Raw genomic sequence first — 17,165 nt, 5'->3', positions numbered from 1 at the left:
CAATCTGGATGACTTTTATTTATTTTTCTTGTCTAGTCTCATCCATATTAATAAAAGGTGTTGTTCTACCGTTTTCTTGTGATGTGTTTGTCTGCTTTTGGTATCAGGGTAAAACTGTTTACATAGAATGATTTGGTAAGTGTTCCCTCCTCTTCTGTTTTTGTTTGTTTGTTTGGAAGAGTTTGTGAATAATTGGCATTCATTCTTCATTGAATGTTTATTAGCATTCAGTAGTGAAGCCAGGTCCCTCTTCGTGGGCATTTCTTTTTTAAATTCCTGACTCAGTCTCCTCACTCGTTATGGTTCTGTTCTAACTTTCTATTTCTCCCTGAGGTAGTTTTGGTAGTGTGCGCTTTTCTCTCGGTTCCTGATTCTCTGTCCAAGCTTCCCCACTCGATTGTAAGTGGTGGCGGCAGATGTGATGAATCTGAACCAGGACTGTGGGCCACAAATGATTGTGGCTGGCTGCAAGACTTGGAAGAAATAAATATCAGTCAGGGGTCAGCAGTCTGTGAATCAGTGGAAGCCAGAATGTGCATTATTAGCAGGGAAGTCAGGACCAGCCATGAAACAGAGCCGGTGGGAGACCGGCCCCAGGGAGAGTAAGAACCAGGAGGTATGCAAATCTGGGGAGGGAAAACAGGAAGAAAAACAAAGAAGAGGCAGGAGGAGGAGGGGGAGGAGGGGGAGGAGGAGGAAGGGGAGGAGGAAGGGGAGGAGGAGAGGGAGGGGAAAGGGAAGGGCAAGGGGGAGGGGGAGGGGGAGAGGAAGGGGAAGGGGAAGGAGAAGGGGAAGGGGAAGGGGAAGGGAGACTAAGGCTTAGGCAGAACTAAATGTTGGAGACCAGCAGTGAGAACAGAGCTGTGGTATTGAATATGTGATATTGAATTAACCTTTGTTTCAACCCAGAAGCTTTCATGAACTTGTGGTGAAAGCAGTAACCTTTGCTTTGGGCCCTGGGATTTAAAGACACAGACATGTGGTACTATCTGACCACACTGAGGAAGCAGAGGAGAGGAGAATTAAAATAGTGAGAGAATCCTAAAAGGATCTATATAACCTGCTCAAGGCATACCTAAACCAGCGGTTCTCAACCTGTGGGTCGCGACCCCTTTGAGGATAAACGACCCTTTCACAGGGGTCGCCTAAGACCATCGGAAAACAGATATATAATTACATGTTGTTTTTGTGATTAATCACTATGCTTTAATTATGTTCCATTTGTAACAATGAAAATACATCCTGCATATCAGATATTTACATTACAATTCATAATAGCAGCAAAATTACAGTTATGAAGTAGGAACGAAAATAATTTTATGGTTGGGGGTCACCACAACATGAGGAACTGTATTAAAGGGTCGCAGCATTAGGAAGGTTGAGAACCACTGCCCTAAACCCAAACCCTTAACCATGACAGAGATTACATAAAGAGAACAATTAATGTAATTTCACATTAGTATATGTAATTTAAAATCCATTCTTGAGCTATTCACGACTACATCAAATAATACACAATTAGATGAACATTTTATATGTCCCAGAAACAAGAAATGATTTTCTCATATTTTGGAATATAAAAGCTGAGCCTTTCTTTATTCCAAATTAATTCTCATCCAAAAAGCATGGGTAATATGATTCCATTAAATAAATAAAAGAAGTAAAATGGAAAATATTTTTGATCACATATTTGATTAAAATATTTAGTATTGTGTATCTGGAAAAAGATGATCCCTTGAGGAATACAAATTCCAAGTTAGATGGGGTTTATTTTAAAGGGAGCAAGCCACAGCTATGCTAATAATCCCTTTTAAGATTCTGTGGATAACATGAGACCCACAGTAACATCTAACATAAACATGTAAGGAGATTTGAGAGAAACACAACAAAAATAAACTGTGAGAATCACCCCTACAAAGTTTTTTCCACCCTCTGGCTCTTTTAAAATTTGAAGGAAGGGATGAGAACTTCTAGAAGAGTAGACAAAGATAAAGAACAGAATTGGACAAGTGAATTTGTGAACTATTTCCTTGAAGTAAATAATATATTAATAGATAGGTATAGAGATAGAGTGATGATAAAATTAGTATTAACCGAGGCAGGACTCTTTCCTTAGAAAGTAAAAAAACAACAACACAACACAAATGAGCTTAACTTTAATAGTAAGTTCTTGGCTTACATAGTTGCAAAGTCTAAGGGATGAAATACAGTTGTACGTCATCCATCTCACTCTTGCTCTTTCTACCTCTTGGCCCTGCCTTTTTCTTCTTCTTCCTTTTCCTGCCTTTCTCCTCCCTTTCCTGTCCTTCTTCATCATCTCCCCCTCCTCCTCTTCTTCTTTTCCCCCAAGTTGCTTCATTCTGTAGATGAATTCTTCCATGTAGGTAAGGAAAGTAGCCTCTGACCAAAATGGGTTTTCATATTCCTTAGCGTTAATTGTTCATTGATTACATCAAAGAGCTAATGAGCACACTTTAGACCAGTAGCACTGTAGTAATATGGAAGGCAAGATAAGGGCCCGGAGAAAAGCCACCCATGAAGACTCCTCTAACTGTGACTTCTGTCTTTTCAGCCATGATCTCAGCACATAAGAGCCTTTCTCCCCACTGGCCTGGGCCCGAGAGTCTTCTGCACATTGCTTGAGTATAAGAATGGCTTTAGTTCATTCATTTAACACATGTTCTCAAGCTCCTACTATGTGCGAGCTCTGGGGTACAAAGGTCAATAAGACAGTTGTGGTCCTTATGTTCATGGAAATTACTTTTGAATAGGTATGTGTATTGGGGGGTGTTGCTTCCTTAGATATCGATCGTTCTCTCTGAGAAGACGGCATCAGAGCCACTACCTTAAAGATGAGGAGGATTTAGACATATGACGTTCCCTTCATGGGAGAGCTCAGAAAATTTTTGAGGAAGTGCCAGATGAGCTTCTGCCTTAATCAAAGCAAGAACCTTGGCATGTGAAGGTCATACACTTGCCACAGGTTCCTAATTGAGGCCCTCACCATCTCTCACCATGGTGGCTGCAGTAGCCTCTTGAAAAATCTTCTTGTATTCCGAAGGCCCCATTCCACATTACCATTAGAACTCCCTATATAAAATGCAACTCTGATCATGACATTCTCCTGTTTGAACCCTTCTATTGCTCCCAGGATAAAATCCAACCTCCCAGGCACACAGCTTCAGTGTTATTTGTGACTTGGCCCATATGTAACCTCACCAACTTCATTCTTGTCCCTCACCTTGAGCTGCTGGGGTCCAACCCCAGCAGGTCCAGGGGTCCCCAAAGGTGTGGACGGAGTCGGCGAAGAAGGAATGACATGGAGACAGCATTCAGTTGATCAGAGCCTAGCCAGGATCTCTAGCCAGGATCTCCAGTCAAGTTCTGTTCAGGATCTCCAGCGAAGTTCTGGTTAGGATCTCCAGCCAGGTTATGTGTCCATGTTCTCTTGCTAGGTTCTCCAGCCAGGTTGGGTCACCAGATTCTGTAGCCAGGTTCTTCAGCCAGGTTCTGGCTAGGTTCTCCAACCAAGTTCTGTAGCCAGGTCCTGTCCAGGATCTTTTGCCAGGTTCAGTCACCAGGTTCTAGTCAGGTTCTCTTGCCATGTTCTATCCAGGTTCTGTAGCCAGGTTCTGTCTCTAGGTTCTGTGACCAGTTTCTGTCCAGGATCTTTTGCCATGTCCTCTCGCTAGGTTCTGTCTCTAGGTTCTGTCTCCAGTCTCTGTCTCCAGTTTCTGTCCAGGATCATTTGCCATGTTCTCTCCAGCAAAGTTCTTCTGTCTCTAGGTTCTGTGTAGGTTCTGTGTCTAGGTTCTGTGTCTAGGTTCTGTGTGTTGTTGTCTTGTTACATCTGTATTTATACCAGTTGATTCCAATCTTATCAATCTCTATTCCAAAGGTTAGGGCGTTTCTTATCTCTATTCCAGGGAGTAAAGATTATGTAGCTTAAGCATGATTGTTCGTAAAGTGATTAATTACCCGCCTGGCACTTAGGTAAGGGATTTTATTCCCTCCCTAACTTCAGGGGAAAATCCCTACCTGGGGAAACAACCTTTCTCAGAGAGGTGACCTTGGTTAAAACACATAGTGCCAAGAAGGTGAGCAAACATATTAAGAACACTATGCCATATATGCCAGGCCCCTTGAAACAGCAAGGACGGACCGGCTCCCGGCATTGCGCTGCATGTACCGGTCACACTGAACTAATAGGTGTTCTTCTCTCATGACATGCTTTTTTACATCTTCATGCCTTTGCACATACTGTGCCTTGACCTGAAATTCCCTTCCTTCTTTAGTCAACATTCTCTGTGCAATAAATATCCATTCTTTAAAGGTACTGTCTCCTTTAGGAAACCTCTGAAATCCTCCAGGTTGGGTTGGATGCTTGTACTATGCACTTCTAAGACCTCTGAGCTTACCTTAGTCATGTCATTTTATTATAAACTAGAGGCCTGGTGCACGAAATTTATGCACTGGGGGGGGGGGGCGCGGGTAGGAGGTCCCTCAGCCCAGATTGTGAGAGGGCACAGGCCAGGCTGAGGGACCCCCACTGGTGCACAATCAAGGCTGGGGAGGGACACAGAAGGTTGGGCAGCTGGGTAGGGACCATGGGAGGGCTCCAGGGCATGTCTGGCCTGTCTCACTCAGTCCTGATTGGCCAGAACCCAGTAGTAAGCTAACCTACTGGTTGGAGCATCTGCCCCCTGGTGGTCAGTGCACATCATAGCAACTGGTCGACCGTTCTACTGTCTGCCCCCTGGTGGTCAGTGCACATCATAGTGAGTGGTTGAGCAGCCTTAGCATATCATTAGCATATTATACTTTGATTGGTTGAATGGATGACTGGATGACCGGACACAGCATATTAGGCTTTTATTATATAGGATTTCTGTTTATTTGCATCCTCCCCTACTAGACAGTAATCTCTCTGAAGACAGGGTCCTGTCCTACCATAATATCCAGAACAGAATAAACAGATGATAAATGTTTAAAGCACATAAATAATAGTTTTAAAACTACTCAGAAATCAATGTGTAGGAGACAAATTACAGACTAAACTCTTCAGAAAACCAAATAAATGATGTATGGGACAAATTTGAAAACCATGTCCTAGGAAACAGAAAAAAAGTGATAGAGAAATAAAAAAAGGAAAATGATGAGATTGAATATAATAGACATAGAAAGTGTGTTGGGCAGATATTCCTTTTCTGTCTTCCAAGTATACTTTTCCTGTTTGAAACCTCTGGTCCCACATGTAGTATGAATATCAGTCATTTGACTGCACCATTCCTGCCACAGGAATGGGCATGTAACACAGGCTGACCACACTATTCCCTTGGACCTGGAAACTGAACCAGGAATATGAATGCTCCCCACCCCTAGCAGGGCCAATTAACATTCTTACAAAGGGCCTGGTATGGATCCCTTTTAGAATCTTGAATGCTGAGCTTCTAGGGGCACTTCTGCTGTCCAGTGGAACAGGCCCACCTGAGAATTAAGCCAAAGTGGAAAAGTTTGCTGAAGTAGAGAGATGGCATCTGGCTTGCATATGTTGAAGACTTGCATCCAGTTGTATCTGAGGTCAGACCTCACATTTAAACTTCCCAAATATGTGAGACTTAATTTTTCTTTACCTGCAATCCTAAGATAAATATTGGTAACTGGAAGTAGAATATAGCAAGTCTCAGTCTCTAACATGTAGAATGAGTTAAGGTGTGATGAAGGTAATAAGGATTTTTCTGTCCCTATCTGAGAGCTGGACATCCAGATGATAGGATAGGCAAAATTAGACGGTCATCTCTCATATTTTGGAAATCTGATTTTGTGCCTCATGTGGCTAGGGATTTAGCAGCTTGTAGAAAATGTCAAGATATTGGAATAAGTTGATGACATTTTGATATTTTTTAAAATATCAAGAAAAATACAGGTTTTATCCAACAGTTAAACGGAGTTAGCATATTGTCCAGCAATTGCACTTCTGGCTATTTTAAAAGAAATAAAAGCATACATGCACATAAAAACTTGGCCATGAATGTGTATAGCTGCATTATTCATAATAGCCAAGAGGTAGAAACAACCCAAATGTTCATCAACAGATGAGTGGATAAAAAATGTGGTATATTATTCGGCAATAAAATGAAATGAAGGTACTAATACATGCTATGTTGAAGACATTATACTAAATGAAAGGAGCCAATCACAAAGGGCCATGTAATATCTGATTCCATGTATATGAAATGCCCAGAACAGGCAAATCTGCAGAGACAAGAAGTAGATAAGTAGTTGCCAATGGCTGGAAGGAGTGGGAGGGTTGGAAGGTGAGGTCTCAGGGCATTGGAGTTTCTTTTTGGAGTAATGAAAATGTTCTAAAGTTGATTATGGTGACAGGATGCACTGAAAGCCACTGATTTGTACACTTTATAGCGATGAAGTATATGGTATGAAAATTATATCTCAATAAAACTGATCTTAAAAAAATGCAGACTCTAGCTTAAATAGAAAGCAGAAAGGGAATGGCATATGGCTTTGCTGAGAGGCCCTTTCTGCCTATAACTAGCAATCTAAAATACTCAAGGTCAGCTAATGATGTACATTTGGAGAAGTCTAAGACTAGTATTGTCTACTTGAACCTGAAGCTAACGTTAAAGACAGGGGGGCGGGAAGTGCAGTGGAAGCTAAGACTGACAAGGGTAGAAGCCTGACCCCTGAGACACACCCAGACACCTGTTGTTATGTCTTGGCCTGAGAAAGGTAAGAGTAATCCTACTAGTAACAGACACCCACTGGGTTGTAGTTGCTTCTATGTCTCTGCAGTCCAGATAATGATTCTGAGTCTTGGGGCGTTGGGTCACATTTAGGGACAGGAACTGGGAGGAATACAGTTAACCCGAGGACTGGGGTGATAGAATATTGAAGTCTGTGGTAAAGAGAAAAAGCCACTGGGCTGGGGTTTCGGTTCAAGACTCACAACTTGCCAGTCTTTGGCGTTGGTTACCAGCCCATAGAGTTGGCAACTCACTCTGCGGCCAGAGCAGCTGTTTGCTCTTTTCTCCCCAGCAGGTTGGCATGTGCCATGGAGACTTGGTCACCCGAAGCTGGTTTCCCATTTCCAAATGCGAATTTTACTTCATGTATTGAAATATTGAATCTGTTGGAGGTAACTATAGTTCTCATTTATCAATACGTTGCTAGGTGATGAGTCATATCTGGGCCTGAACTCCTGAACTTTAGAGTACAAAGCGGTAAGTGGATGAGTTTTGGAATTTCTTCAAGAGAAATTTGTGTTGTCATAGGAGGAACGCTTTTTAAAGTGAATGTACGGAAATGTGTGTGTGTGTGTGTGTGTGTGTGTGTGTGTGTGCAGGATGCTGAGTAGTTTAGGAATGGAATGGCCCTTTTCTGTTAGGGAACAGCCTGAGAAGCATCTGGTGGACATATGGCCAATGCTCCTCCAGTCTCTGATTGGTCACATTAGAATCATTTTGGGGGGTAAATTTATATGGATTCTGGGGAGAAAAGTCCTTACTTCTTGTGATATCTCAAGTAACCTATAAGCTTACAGCTACAGGGAGCAATTTTTCCTGCCATTTTCAGAAAACTGCTAAAGAACAAAGCCAACGCAGAAGTAAGCAAGCATCAAGAAGGAAAAATTTATGTGTTTTGTGTTCACAATGGCATCCCCAGCACTAATAACAGTTCTTGGCGCATAGTAGGCGCTCAATAAATGTGTGATAAATGAATAAAATCAAAACTGTAAAACAGGAAGACAGAGAATGCTGGTGACCTGGTTTGAACTTGGGCTCTAGTCATGTCTAGAGCCAGCCCTATCCCCTTGGATGTCCCAAGTACATTAGTCAATGAATTCCTTTATTTTAGTTAGAATAGCAGATATTGCAAATTGGCTCATTCAGTAAGATTCCAATGTACGCCAGAAGCTGGAAAACGAAAGTCCACATTACCCAGGTGCCTTTGCAGGGAGGATTTCTACATGTGGTGTGGCGTCCACTAAATAGATGTGTCTAAATAAGGCTTGGAAGGGGTCATGGGCATATGGAGTGGCTATTCTGGCAGCACAGTGGCAGGGGCATTGTGGTACTTCTGCAGCAGCCATGGCAGAAGCCCTGATGTCTCGTCAGTCCCTAGCTCCGTGTGACCAGCAATGATGGCAGCTTGTGTGACCATGGTAGAGGCAACATGGCCTTTATTTAAACCAGCGGTGATGCAGCGGCAGCAGCTTCCCTTCAGGCAGATTTTAGTTGTGGCTTCAGGAGTGGTTCTGAAAGGCCAGCCAGCTACAAGGCTTTCAATCATTCTGTAGTAAGTTAATACTCGTTAGTAGCTCTCAGCTTAAACTGGCTGGAGTGAATTCTGTTGTTGGCAAGTGAATTCTGGCCATTATAACTAATTTAAATAGATTTTCTGTAGCAACTGCAAGAGTCCAGACTAACTATGTAGAAATTCTGATGGTAAAAACAACAAAGAAGCAGAAATAATTAAACCACGAGGAAAGTTCCCAATATATTCATGTAGAAAAATGGTATTTTTAATGGAAAATATCAGACTGGCTTCAGACCTCTGTACAACACCAAATACCATAAAATAATATATCAATATCTATACAACTTGAGGGTGGGGATGTTGCCACTTATGTGTAATGTCAAAAGAATGGCATTCTCAGATATAAAAAATTTCAGAATCAGACCATCTATATGTCCTGTCTGAAAATTTCCTCAAGGAAGGGCTCTATTGCATTGAGAAATTTGTACAAACTAAAGAATTAAAAAATTGGAAATTGGTACAGAAAAAAAAAACTGCTGACATAAAACAAAACCAGGCACACATATAAAAATAAAATGTATAACTATATCATAAAACTGTATTTAAAACAAAAGCAATTGTGAAAGAAATGTGTGGGTTTTTTTTTTTTTTATAGGAAGGTATATCTTTTAGGGTTCTTTGTCAGCAACAGAAATGAACTCCAATTTAAGCAAAGAAAGGGATGTATCTGAGAGCTCTGGGGTAGCCACACAATAAAAATAAAAGCTAAAGCCCTAACCGGTTTGGCCCAGTGGATAGAGCGTCGTCCTGCGGACTGAAAGGTCCAAGGTTCGATTCCGGTCAAGGGCATGTACCTTGGTTGCGGGCACATCTCCAGGAGGGGCTGTGCAAGAGGCAGCTGATCGATGTTTCTCTCTCATCGATGATTCTATTGCTCTATCCCTCTCCCTTCCTCTCTGTAAAAATCAATAAAATATATTTTAAAAAAATAAAAGCTAAAGAATCAAGTCTGAGAAAGGACAGGAACCAGGGCAAGTCGAGAAATCCAGAAGGAACTAATCAACATTCTCAAGTCATTGACCCGGACACTCTGTTTTTGTCAGGTGAAAGCACAGTGCTTCTGATTTACCCTGCTTATTGGAGTGCAGCCAGGAGCAGTTCCTAGCTCCACAGCTGTATACTGGTACCGGAGGCCGCAGGGTGTTGTCCCACGCATATGCTGAACAACATTGCAACTGGAGTCACAATGTGATCTTGTAAGCAGCAGTGCATTGCCATTCTTCAAGACTGGGTGGGATACTTCCAGCCCCCAGCAGGCTTTCCCTCACATATCATTGCCCACAACGGCACCATATTTCCCTTTCTAAACCAATTAATGCAACGAGAACGAAATTCTTTCCATTTGGGCTTAGTCTAATTAACATTCACCCTTGGGTACTGGGGAAGAGTTCAGTCTCCTTGAGGCACGTGGTTGTCTTACAACTTTAAAGTAAATAAATAAAAAAAAGGTGTGTTGAGCAAATAAAAACAGCTTTGGGGTAGGCCCCAGACAGTGGCCTTAATATCTGAAATTCCCCCAGTGATATAGCATTGCCTTTGATTTACAACTTTAATAGGGAGAGGGGACTCCAGTGTCTTCCTACCATACTAGTTAGGGAAAAAACTGGGAATTCTTCAGTTGTAGAGAATATTCCATTCAACACAGAAACTGGAAAAAACAACAACAACACAGGCAGAATGGATTAACAGGTGGACTGGGTCGAACTGTATTTTACCTGACTGAACTAAGCCCTTACTCTGATAGGTAGGTCTTAGTGGATTTCTTTATGCCAGAAATTACTCTAAGCTCAGAGCTAATACCCAAAGGTTTCCAAAAAGCCTTAATTATTTATCTCATTCCAGTACACAGTTACCTTATTAAATGACCTTTAGGAATATCTAGGCATAACAGTAAAAAAAAATTGAACATTTACTGTTAAAACATGGTACCCAGTCTTCCCTTTCAGCAGGATGCTGTGGATCTATAGGTTCAACTGTGGAAATAGGATGAGGTGTCATGACCCTCTATTGTCTTGACTCAGGTCAGACAATTCATCACACTTAGGGCATTTTAGTCACACAAATCAAGTAAGACTTTAGTGGGAACCCTATGTTCAGATAGGCAGAGCCAGAGCTTTCTTCGGGTGAGATCATCTTATTACCAAACTGGTGCTCCTGCCTATTATAATACGCAATGTGCCTTTGACTGTCCAGGGAGGCTTTCTCACCCCTGTGACCCTCAGATTCTCCTTTCCTAATTTAAACTAGGGAACACATTTTAATTGCAACATTTCCCACCAACAATTTCCAACATTCAAAAAATAGTGAAAGCTTTTTTTTTTTTTTTTAAAGATGCTGGAATTTCCCTCAGCAGTTCGGGTCTAAAGGCCTTGAAGAAGGGATAGTCATTCCAGTCCTTCTTGGGGCAAGTTATGGGTATACAAGCAGGACTCTCACAATGGATCTCTTCCAGCATTCCTATCTCAAGGAGTCTTTATTTCCTTCCTGTATGTATGCCAAGGGATTTTTGGCATCTTCACTTTCTTTAATGAGGGCCAGTGTTGGGGGCCTGATTTGCCTTCTCCAAACCCAGTTAAACACCCAACTGCTTCAGCCAGCACTTTGAATGCAGCACTTCTGGTAAGTGCATCCACATTGACAAATACAGCCCAATCTAAAATTATGTCCACTCTTCCTGGTTGAGTGCTTTCAAAATATAGTCCCACAAAAATTTCAGCAGTAGTTTCTTCTTTATTTGAAGTAACAAATCCTACAACTGTTGCAATGTAATAACCTTCTCTTGGCAAAAAAAAAGAGTCCTGGCCAAATATCTGAGGCCAATGTTATTGCCTGTTCATGTCTTTTATGTACTCATTACAACTTGAAGAATTGGAGGACTCACTGTACTTAAAATGCCAGGAATGGTAGGGACAAAATATGATAAGAGCATTCCCCCAAACCCATTTTCTAATGGTCTCAAAGGGTTGAGGGTAGGAAGTGTTGAAATTACTTGACGATCCTTTGCAAAATGTCCCTACACAGCTGCCCCAACACCCAGGGACAAGTCAGGAGATGGTGGAGTTTAGGGTAGAGAGGTCATACATATTAAAAAAAAAGACTTCTAGTTTAAAAAATCTTCATCCAAGCATGTATTTATTGATTTTAGAAAAAGGAAGGGAGAGAGAGAAATATCAATGTGAGAGAGCAACAGCGATTGGTTGCCTCCTGAATGTACCCCAACCAGGGATCAAACCCTCAACCTAGGTATGTGCCCTGACCAGGAATTGAACCTGCAACCTTTCGGTGTATAGGATGATGCTCCAACCAACTGAGCCACCTGGCCAGGGTTCTAGATTTTTTAAATACACACCTTCCCACACTCACAACTCATTACCCCCAGAAACATTGCTATCTACCCATCTTGAACATGATATAGGATAAGGGAAGGAATAAAGTTGCTGTTTATAATTAATTATAAGTAAAGTGACTCTTCTTACATTGTAATTGATTGTGTTAATGTTTCCAGCCACTCTCTTCTCTATAAAGAGTAGATGAAGAGACTTCCCCATCCCGTTTTCTGAGTTAGCCCTGATGTTTGGGTCAATGGAAGATGAGAAGTGACAATGTGTTAGTTCTAAGCAGAAGCTTTAAGAGGCAGTGCGGATTTCGGCTAACTTGTTTGCTTTTTCCTCTACCAGGAGAAACACACGTTCCTAATGGCAGCTACTCCTTCCGTCTGGTCCCCAGAGTAAGACTCAGAGAACAGAGGTGCAACCACTGACAGATACCATGAACAATAACTAAATGCTTGTTTTTGGAAGCTTTGGAGATTTTGAATTGTTATTGCAGCAAATCTGTCTAAAGTACATAAAATGATTTTTTGGAGGGGGGGTAGACTTTTCTGGTCAGTTTGGTTAGATAGTTAAAGTGACACCAAAGCTTGAGTTTAGGAGTTTGAATTAGAGAGAAATAAATTTCTTTGTATAGGAAAGTGGGAAAGTTTGTTTTATCTAGTAGAGGGGGAATTGGCCAGGGAAATACAATGGAAAAAGCAGAGGCAATGAAACAGGAGACTAAAGATCCAAAAATTGCTTCAGGACTTTTAAGCCGTGTATATCTAATTTGGAAAACAATTGAGTTCCACATTTGCTTCATCCTGGCCCCATGTGAATGAATGTAGAACACAGCAGCCCCCAGAGACACATGAGAATAAAATAATTGCTGCTTTAAGCTATTGAGAACTAGCTAATAAAACTTACCAGCTGTTTCTTAAGGAAGATTCTCAAGAAGTGCCACAAACATTTATGCTTACACATTATTAATCAGAATTTAGCCACATGGCCAATTCCAATTGCAAAGGAGGCTGTGCTAGTCTCCAAAAACTACATGACATTACATCTTGACAATTTCTGTCAAAACCAAAGTTGTTACCTAGCAGCCCTGTGTGGTTATAAGAAAGATATCTGTAGACAGAATTTAAGGTAATGGTATACACACAATAGGGATGGCTGAGGGGTCAAATGACAATGGAACAGGTTGGAGAGAGGGGGTGGCAAGAGAGAAGGAAACAAACGTTTCTTGAATACTTTTTAATGCACCGGAATTGTCTAGTTTGCCAGGTTACCCTGTTGAGCAAGACCACAGTGCACTGAATCCTGTGCACTGAGCGTTGTCACCGCAGTCATTATTTTCTTTGTAATTAGACATAATTATCGTGAAATGTAATGAGGAGCTTGTCCACAATCAAATCAAACAAGAATTTCCAGAAGCATCCCTAGTACTGTAGCTACAAATGTCCAATGGCCGGGAGAAAACATAACTAATAATTATAAACAGAGTTAGACAGGGAAGCGTGGGCAGTTAGAAGTACTTCAAACACATGCACAAGATGCTTGGGATGTATCCTTGGGAAATCCAGAGAAATGAATCAAATTGTATTGGGGCAAAAAAAAAAAAAAAGGAAGGCAAATGAGGAGCGCCAGCTCAAAGGAAAGTAGCCTTGGCATAGAGAGGCTAGTCCTGAGGAGGCCTTGCCCTCTCGCTCTTCCAGTACCCATTCCTATTCTCCCCCACCTCCCCCCTGCAGTAAGGCCGGCCCCGCCCTCGACCCCCGACTCCGCCTACCCTACCCAACGCCCGGCTTTGCTCAGCTTGGCCTGACTGCGGCAGGCTCCGCCCATCAACTCTGGACCGCGGCCGGCTCCGCCCACCAATCCTGGACCGCGGCACGCCCCGCCCACCAACCCGGGGACGCGGCCGGCTCCGCCCACCAATCCTGGACCGCGGCCGGCTCCGCCCACCAATCCTGGACCGCGGTAGGCCCCGCCCACCAACTCTGGACCGCGGCAGGCCCCGCCCACCAACCCTGGACCGCGGCCGGCTCCGCCCACCCTCCCTGGACCCAGCGGCCGAGGGGCGGGGCGGGCCGGGAGGAGCCACACTCCGGGGCGGGAGGGGGATCCGCCGTGGAGTTACGGGAAAGTTGTTCCGAGTTCCTGGAGTTTCCCTCTGCGGTTCCCCGGGCTCGGCCAGCGGGCGCCCCGGCTCCTTTCTTCCCTCCGGCCTTCGCCGCCCACCAGGTCCCTCCTCGTGTCCCGGGCCGCCATGGAGCAGCCGCCGGCGCCCAAGAGGTAACGACTGCGGGGAGCGGGGAGCCGGCGGGAGGCGGCGCCGTCGGCGCGGGGCGGGGGCCGCTAGGCCCGGCCGCTCCGTGACACCCTCCGCGACTGCGGGGCGGGGAGCCGGGCGCGCTGGCGGTAGAGAGCGGGGTCCGAGGGCCGGGCCTGGTCTGTCCTAGGGGCCCGGGGGCTCGAGGGGGGCGGAGCCTCCAGGTCCCGGGCGGCCGGGCCTGGCTCGTGGACAGAGGTGGGCAGCGCGGGCGCCCCGCGGCCGGGCTCCTGGGCGCGCAGTTTTCCTTCCTCGTGGCAGATTCACGGAGCCAGGGAGACGTAAAACTAAGAAATGATTGGGCTTCTGGCAGGCATGTCGGCTTTCTGGTCAAATGTTTTTCATAGTATTGCCTTTTTTGAGAAGCGGGTTGTTTATTTGCAGTTCAAGGAATTAAATATTAATAGCCACACAGTTTGTAAAACTTACCGTGGATGTGCTGCCCTGACAGGTGCTCCTCCCCTGCCCCTCAAGTTCAAAGTATTTATGGATGCAAGATAGTAATCTTGAATTAGGACCTCTCCCCCATATAGTTTTTTTTTTTAGCATGTAAAAATAATGATGCTTTGGTATTTACTGTTAATTCATATTTCATCTTTGATATATTGGAAGTGTAAGAGTACACAGTAGTTTGGACTAATATTTGAAATGACCTTAGGAAGCTAAATCAAGGTTATCCATTGATTTAAATTCATAATGTGCATTTCCCTCTCCCCAAGAACGAATCAATCAGCTAACTGCTGTTGGATAAAATATTTAACTTCCGTCTTTTACTTTTAATTTATAAAACAAGGCTACTGATTTCTCTCCTAGATAGTGTTACGAAGATTTAAGAGTTTGAGTGTTTTGATACCTAGAGATCTTTAGATGAAAGATGGTGTATTCAAGAACATGAAATAATTAAAAGGTTGGGACTTTGTGAGCTATTGTGAACAGGGTGTGTAGACACCTGAGCCTTGAGGCCTGGAAACCATCTGTTCAGGTGTAAAAGGGGGCTGTGGACAGGTTTCCAAAAGAGACCTCCTATCAGACAGAGCCCTTGATAAATTCTTTCCTGACATTTTGTAAAGTATCTAAATTCTAGTATTGATTGGGCACTTAGTTTTAATACCATAGAAGAAAATTGGAAGCATTTTTTTTTTCTTTTAACTTTTTTTGTCTTGGAAGGCCTGAGCCAGCACCAACTTGAACAACTCTGAATTGAAGTGGTAGCTCTCTCTACTGATTAGCTATACTCTAAAACAGCGGTTCTCAACCTGTGGGTCGCAACGAACGACCCACATTAGAAGGTAATGATTAATAGGGACAATACAAAAACTCACTATCAGTTATTCCTACCATAGCTTTCCATGGGGCAAACTCTCTTAGTGTCCTCATCTATAAAATAGAATTAATGCCTGTAATCTAACCTACTCAATAGGGTTGCTACAAGGATTAAATGGTAACAATGAAATTGGGGGTCACCACAACATGAGGAACTGCATTAAAGGGTCGCGACATTAAGAAGGTTGAGAACCACTGACATAAATGAAAAGTGAAGTTAGGAAATCAATCATTTCATAAGGGAAAGTGTTGCTAGGAATGAATGGATTATCAGCCACAAGATAGATTGTTATGGAATGAAAAAGCAGTGGTAAAGGGATGAAGGTATAGAAGGATAAAGTAGAAAGTATTCATATTTTCCTCAGCATATAGAGTCCACATCAGCCTATAGCATCAGTGGCCCTAATCTTAGGCCAGAAATTAGGAATGGAGAGAAACAATCAGCAGGAAATTCCCAACTCTCAGGAATTAAGTTGAGTGGGACAAAGCCACAAACCAGGTAAGTAGAAGTAGGGCATCAGGAAAACCATTGAGACATTGCAGTGACAAGAGGGGTGGACTTAATATTAATGTCTACATTCCTAATTCATGTGTCCTTGGAATGTTAGAAAGTGAAATTCTTGTGTGCTTATTATCAGAGAGCGTCTCAAGAGAGGTTTCTAAGAACTCTTAAAAAGATAAAGGCAGGAGGCCCTGGGGTAAGCTCCCAACTTTAAGAGGCAGGCAAGTGGAAGAGGTGTTCTAAGTAGTCCAAGGGAGAAGAACTGCACAAACAGCATCTTTCTGCTAATGTTAACAACTTGGTCCCTAAACCATATGCTCCCTTTGGATTTTCTTGGTTAATTTGGGATTGCACCAACTCCATTGGAGTTGATTTAGACCCTGTAGATGGGAATACTCAATTGGCCCTTCCTTGTTAGAGAGAGTGTATGACAGACAATAAAATTTGGAACAGTTCCTGGTGAGCAAACGTCAGTTACACATGAAAACAGTAGATAAACTTAGTTTTCAGTCAATCCTAGGCAATGATTCATTTATCCACTGTTCTTTAAGGGGCTGAGATTTGGCATATATTAGTACTGAAGAAATATAAAGAAAAAGGTAAACATTTATTAAACACTAGAGGCCCGATGCATGAAATTTGTGCAAGAGTAGGCCTTCCCCCGGCTGCTAGCACTGGCTTCCCTCTGGCACCTGGGACCTGGGCTTCCCTCACAGCCCTGGCTTTGTCTGGAAGGTCGTCTGGAAGGATGTCTGGTCTAATTAGCATATTATGCTTTTATTATTATAGGCAGCTAGGTTGAAATTTGTTTTTCTGTTGTAATCTAAATGTTCCATTCCAGAAATGTATCAGTAAAGCTTTAATAATAAAGATTTTAGATTGAGTGCTTCTTGTTTGGATTATAAGGGGAAAAAGCACTGAGAATTTTAAATTTCTCCTTTCAGAGACATCTGTTGAACTAGAGATACTGTCTCTTCAGACCATCATATATTAATGACTTTCAAAAATTTAAAAAAAATTGATAATGAGACCCAGTGCAGATATATATATATATATATATATATATATATATATATATATATATAGTTTTAAATAGAAGTTTCATAAAATGTACTGTGTGTGTGGTTTCTGATATTTTTCTATTTTCTGTTCTGTTTCATTGAGAAACTGCTGGTCATGATCCACAAAATTATTTTCATGATCTATTAATGGGCTGTGATTGCAGTTTGAGAAAAACACTCTTGTGTGTAGTAGAGACAGGAAATCGATTTCATTTCCAACTCCATCTTGATATTTAATATTGAAAGCTTGTTGATGGCATTGCCAAAGGAATCCCGAGTGGTGGAATTGTAACAAC

At 42.6% G+C, this 17,165-nt stretch overlaps 1 protein-coding gene across 4 annotated transcripts in view; it reads left to right on the top strand.

The window, feature by feature from the left end:
* The first annotated feature begins 13,750 nt into the window (after window positions 1-13,750).
* The window catches only part of STK3 (serine/threonine kinase 3), a 226,744-nt gene continuing 223,329 nt past the window's right edge, over window positions 13,751-17,165 (top strand). For all 4 annotated transcript variants that reach the window (XM_036337848.1, XM_036337845.1, XM_036337847.1 and 1 more), the window contains exon 1: window positions 13,751-13,946. In XM_036337848.1, the coding sequence (XP_036193741.1) occupies window positions 13,921-13,946 (26 nt within the window). In that variant the 5' untranslated portion in view covers window positions 13,751-13,920. The remainder of the gene's footprint in view (window positions 13,947-17,165) is intronic.

The sequence above is a fragment of the Myotis myotis genome, unplaced genomic scaffold, assembly GCF_014108235.1.
Source record: "Myotis myotis isolate mMyoMyo1 unplaced genomic scaffold, mMyoMyo1.p scaffold_m19_p_16, whole genome shotgun sequence".
Taxonomy (NCBI): domain Eukaryota; kingdom Metazoa; phylum Chordata; class Mammalia; order Chiroptera; family Vespertilionidae; genus Myotis; species Myotis myotis.
This window is presented reverse-complemented; position numbering and strand designations above follow the sequence as displayed.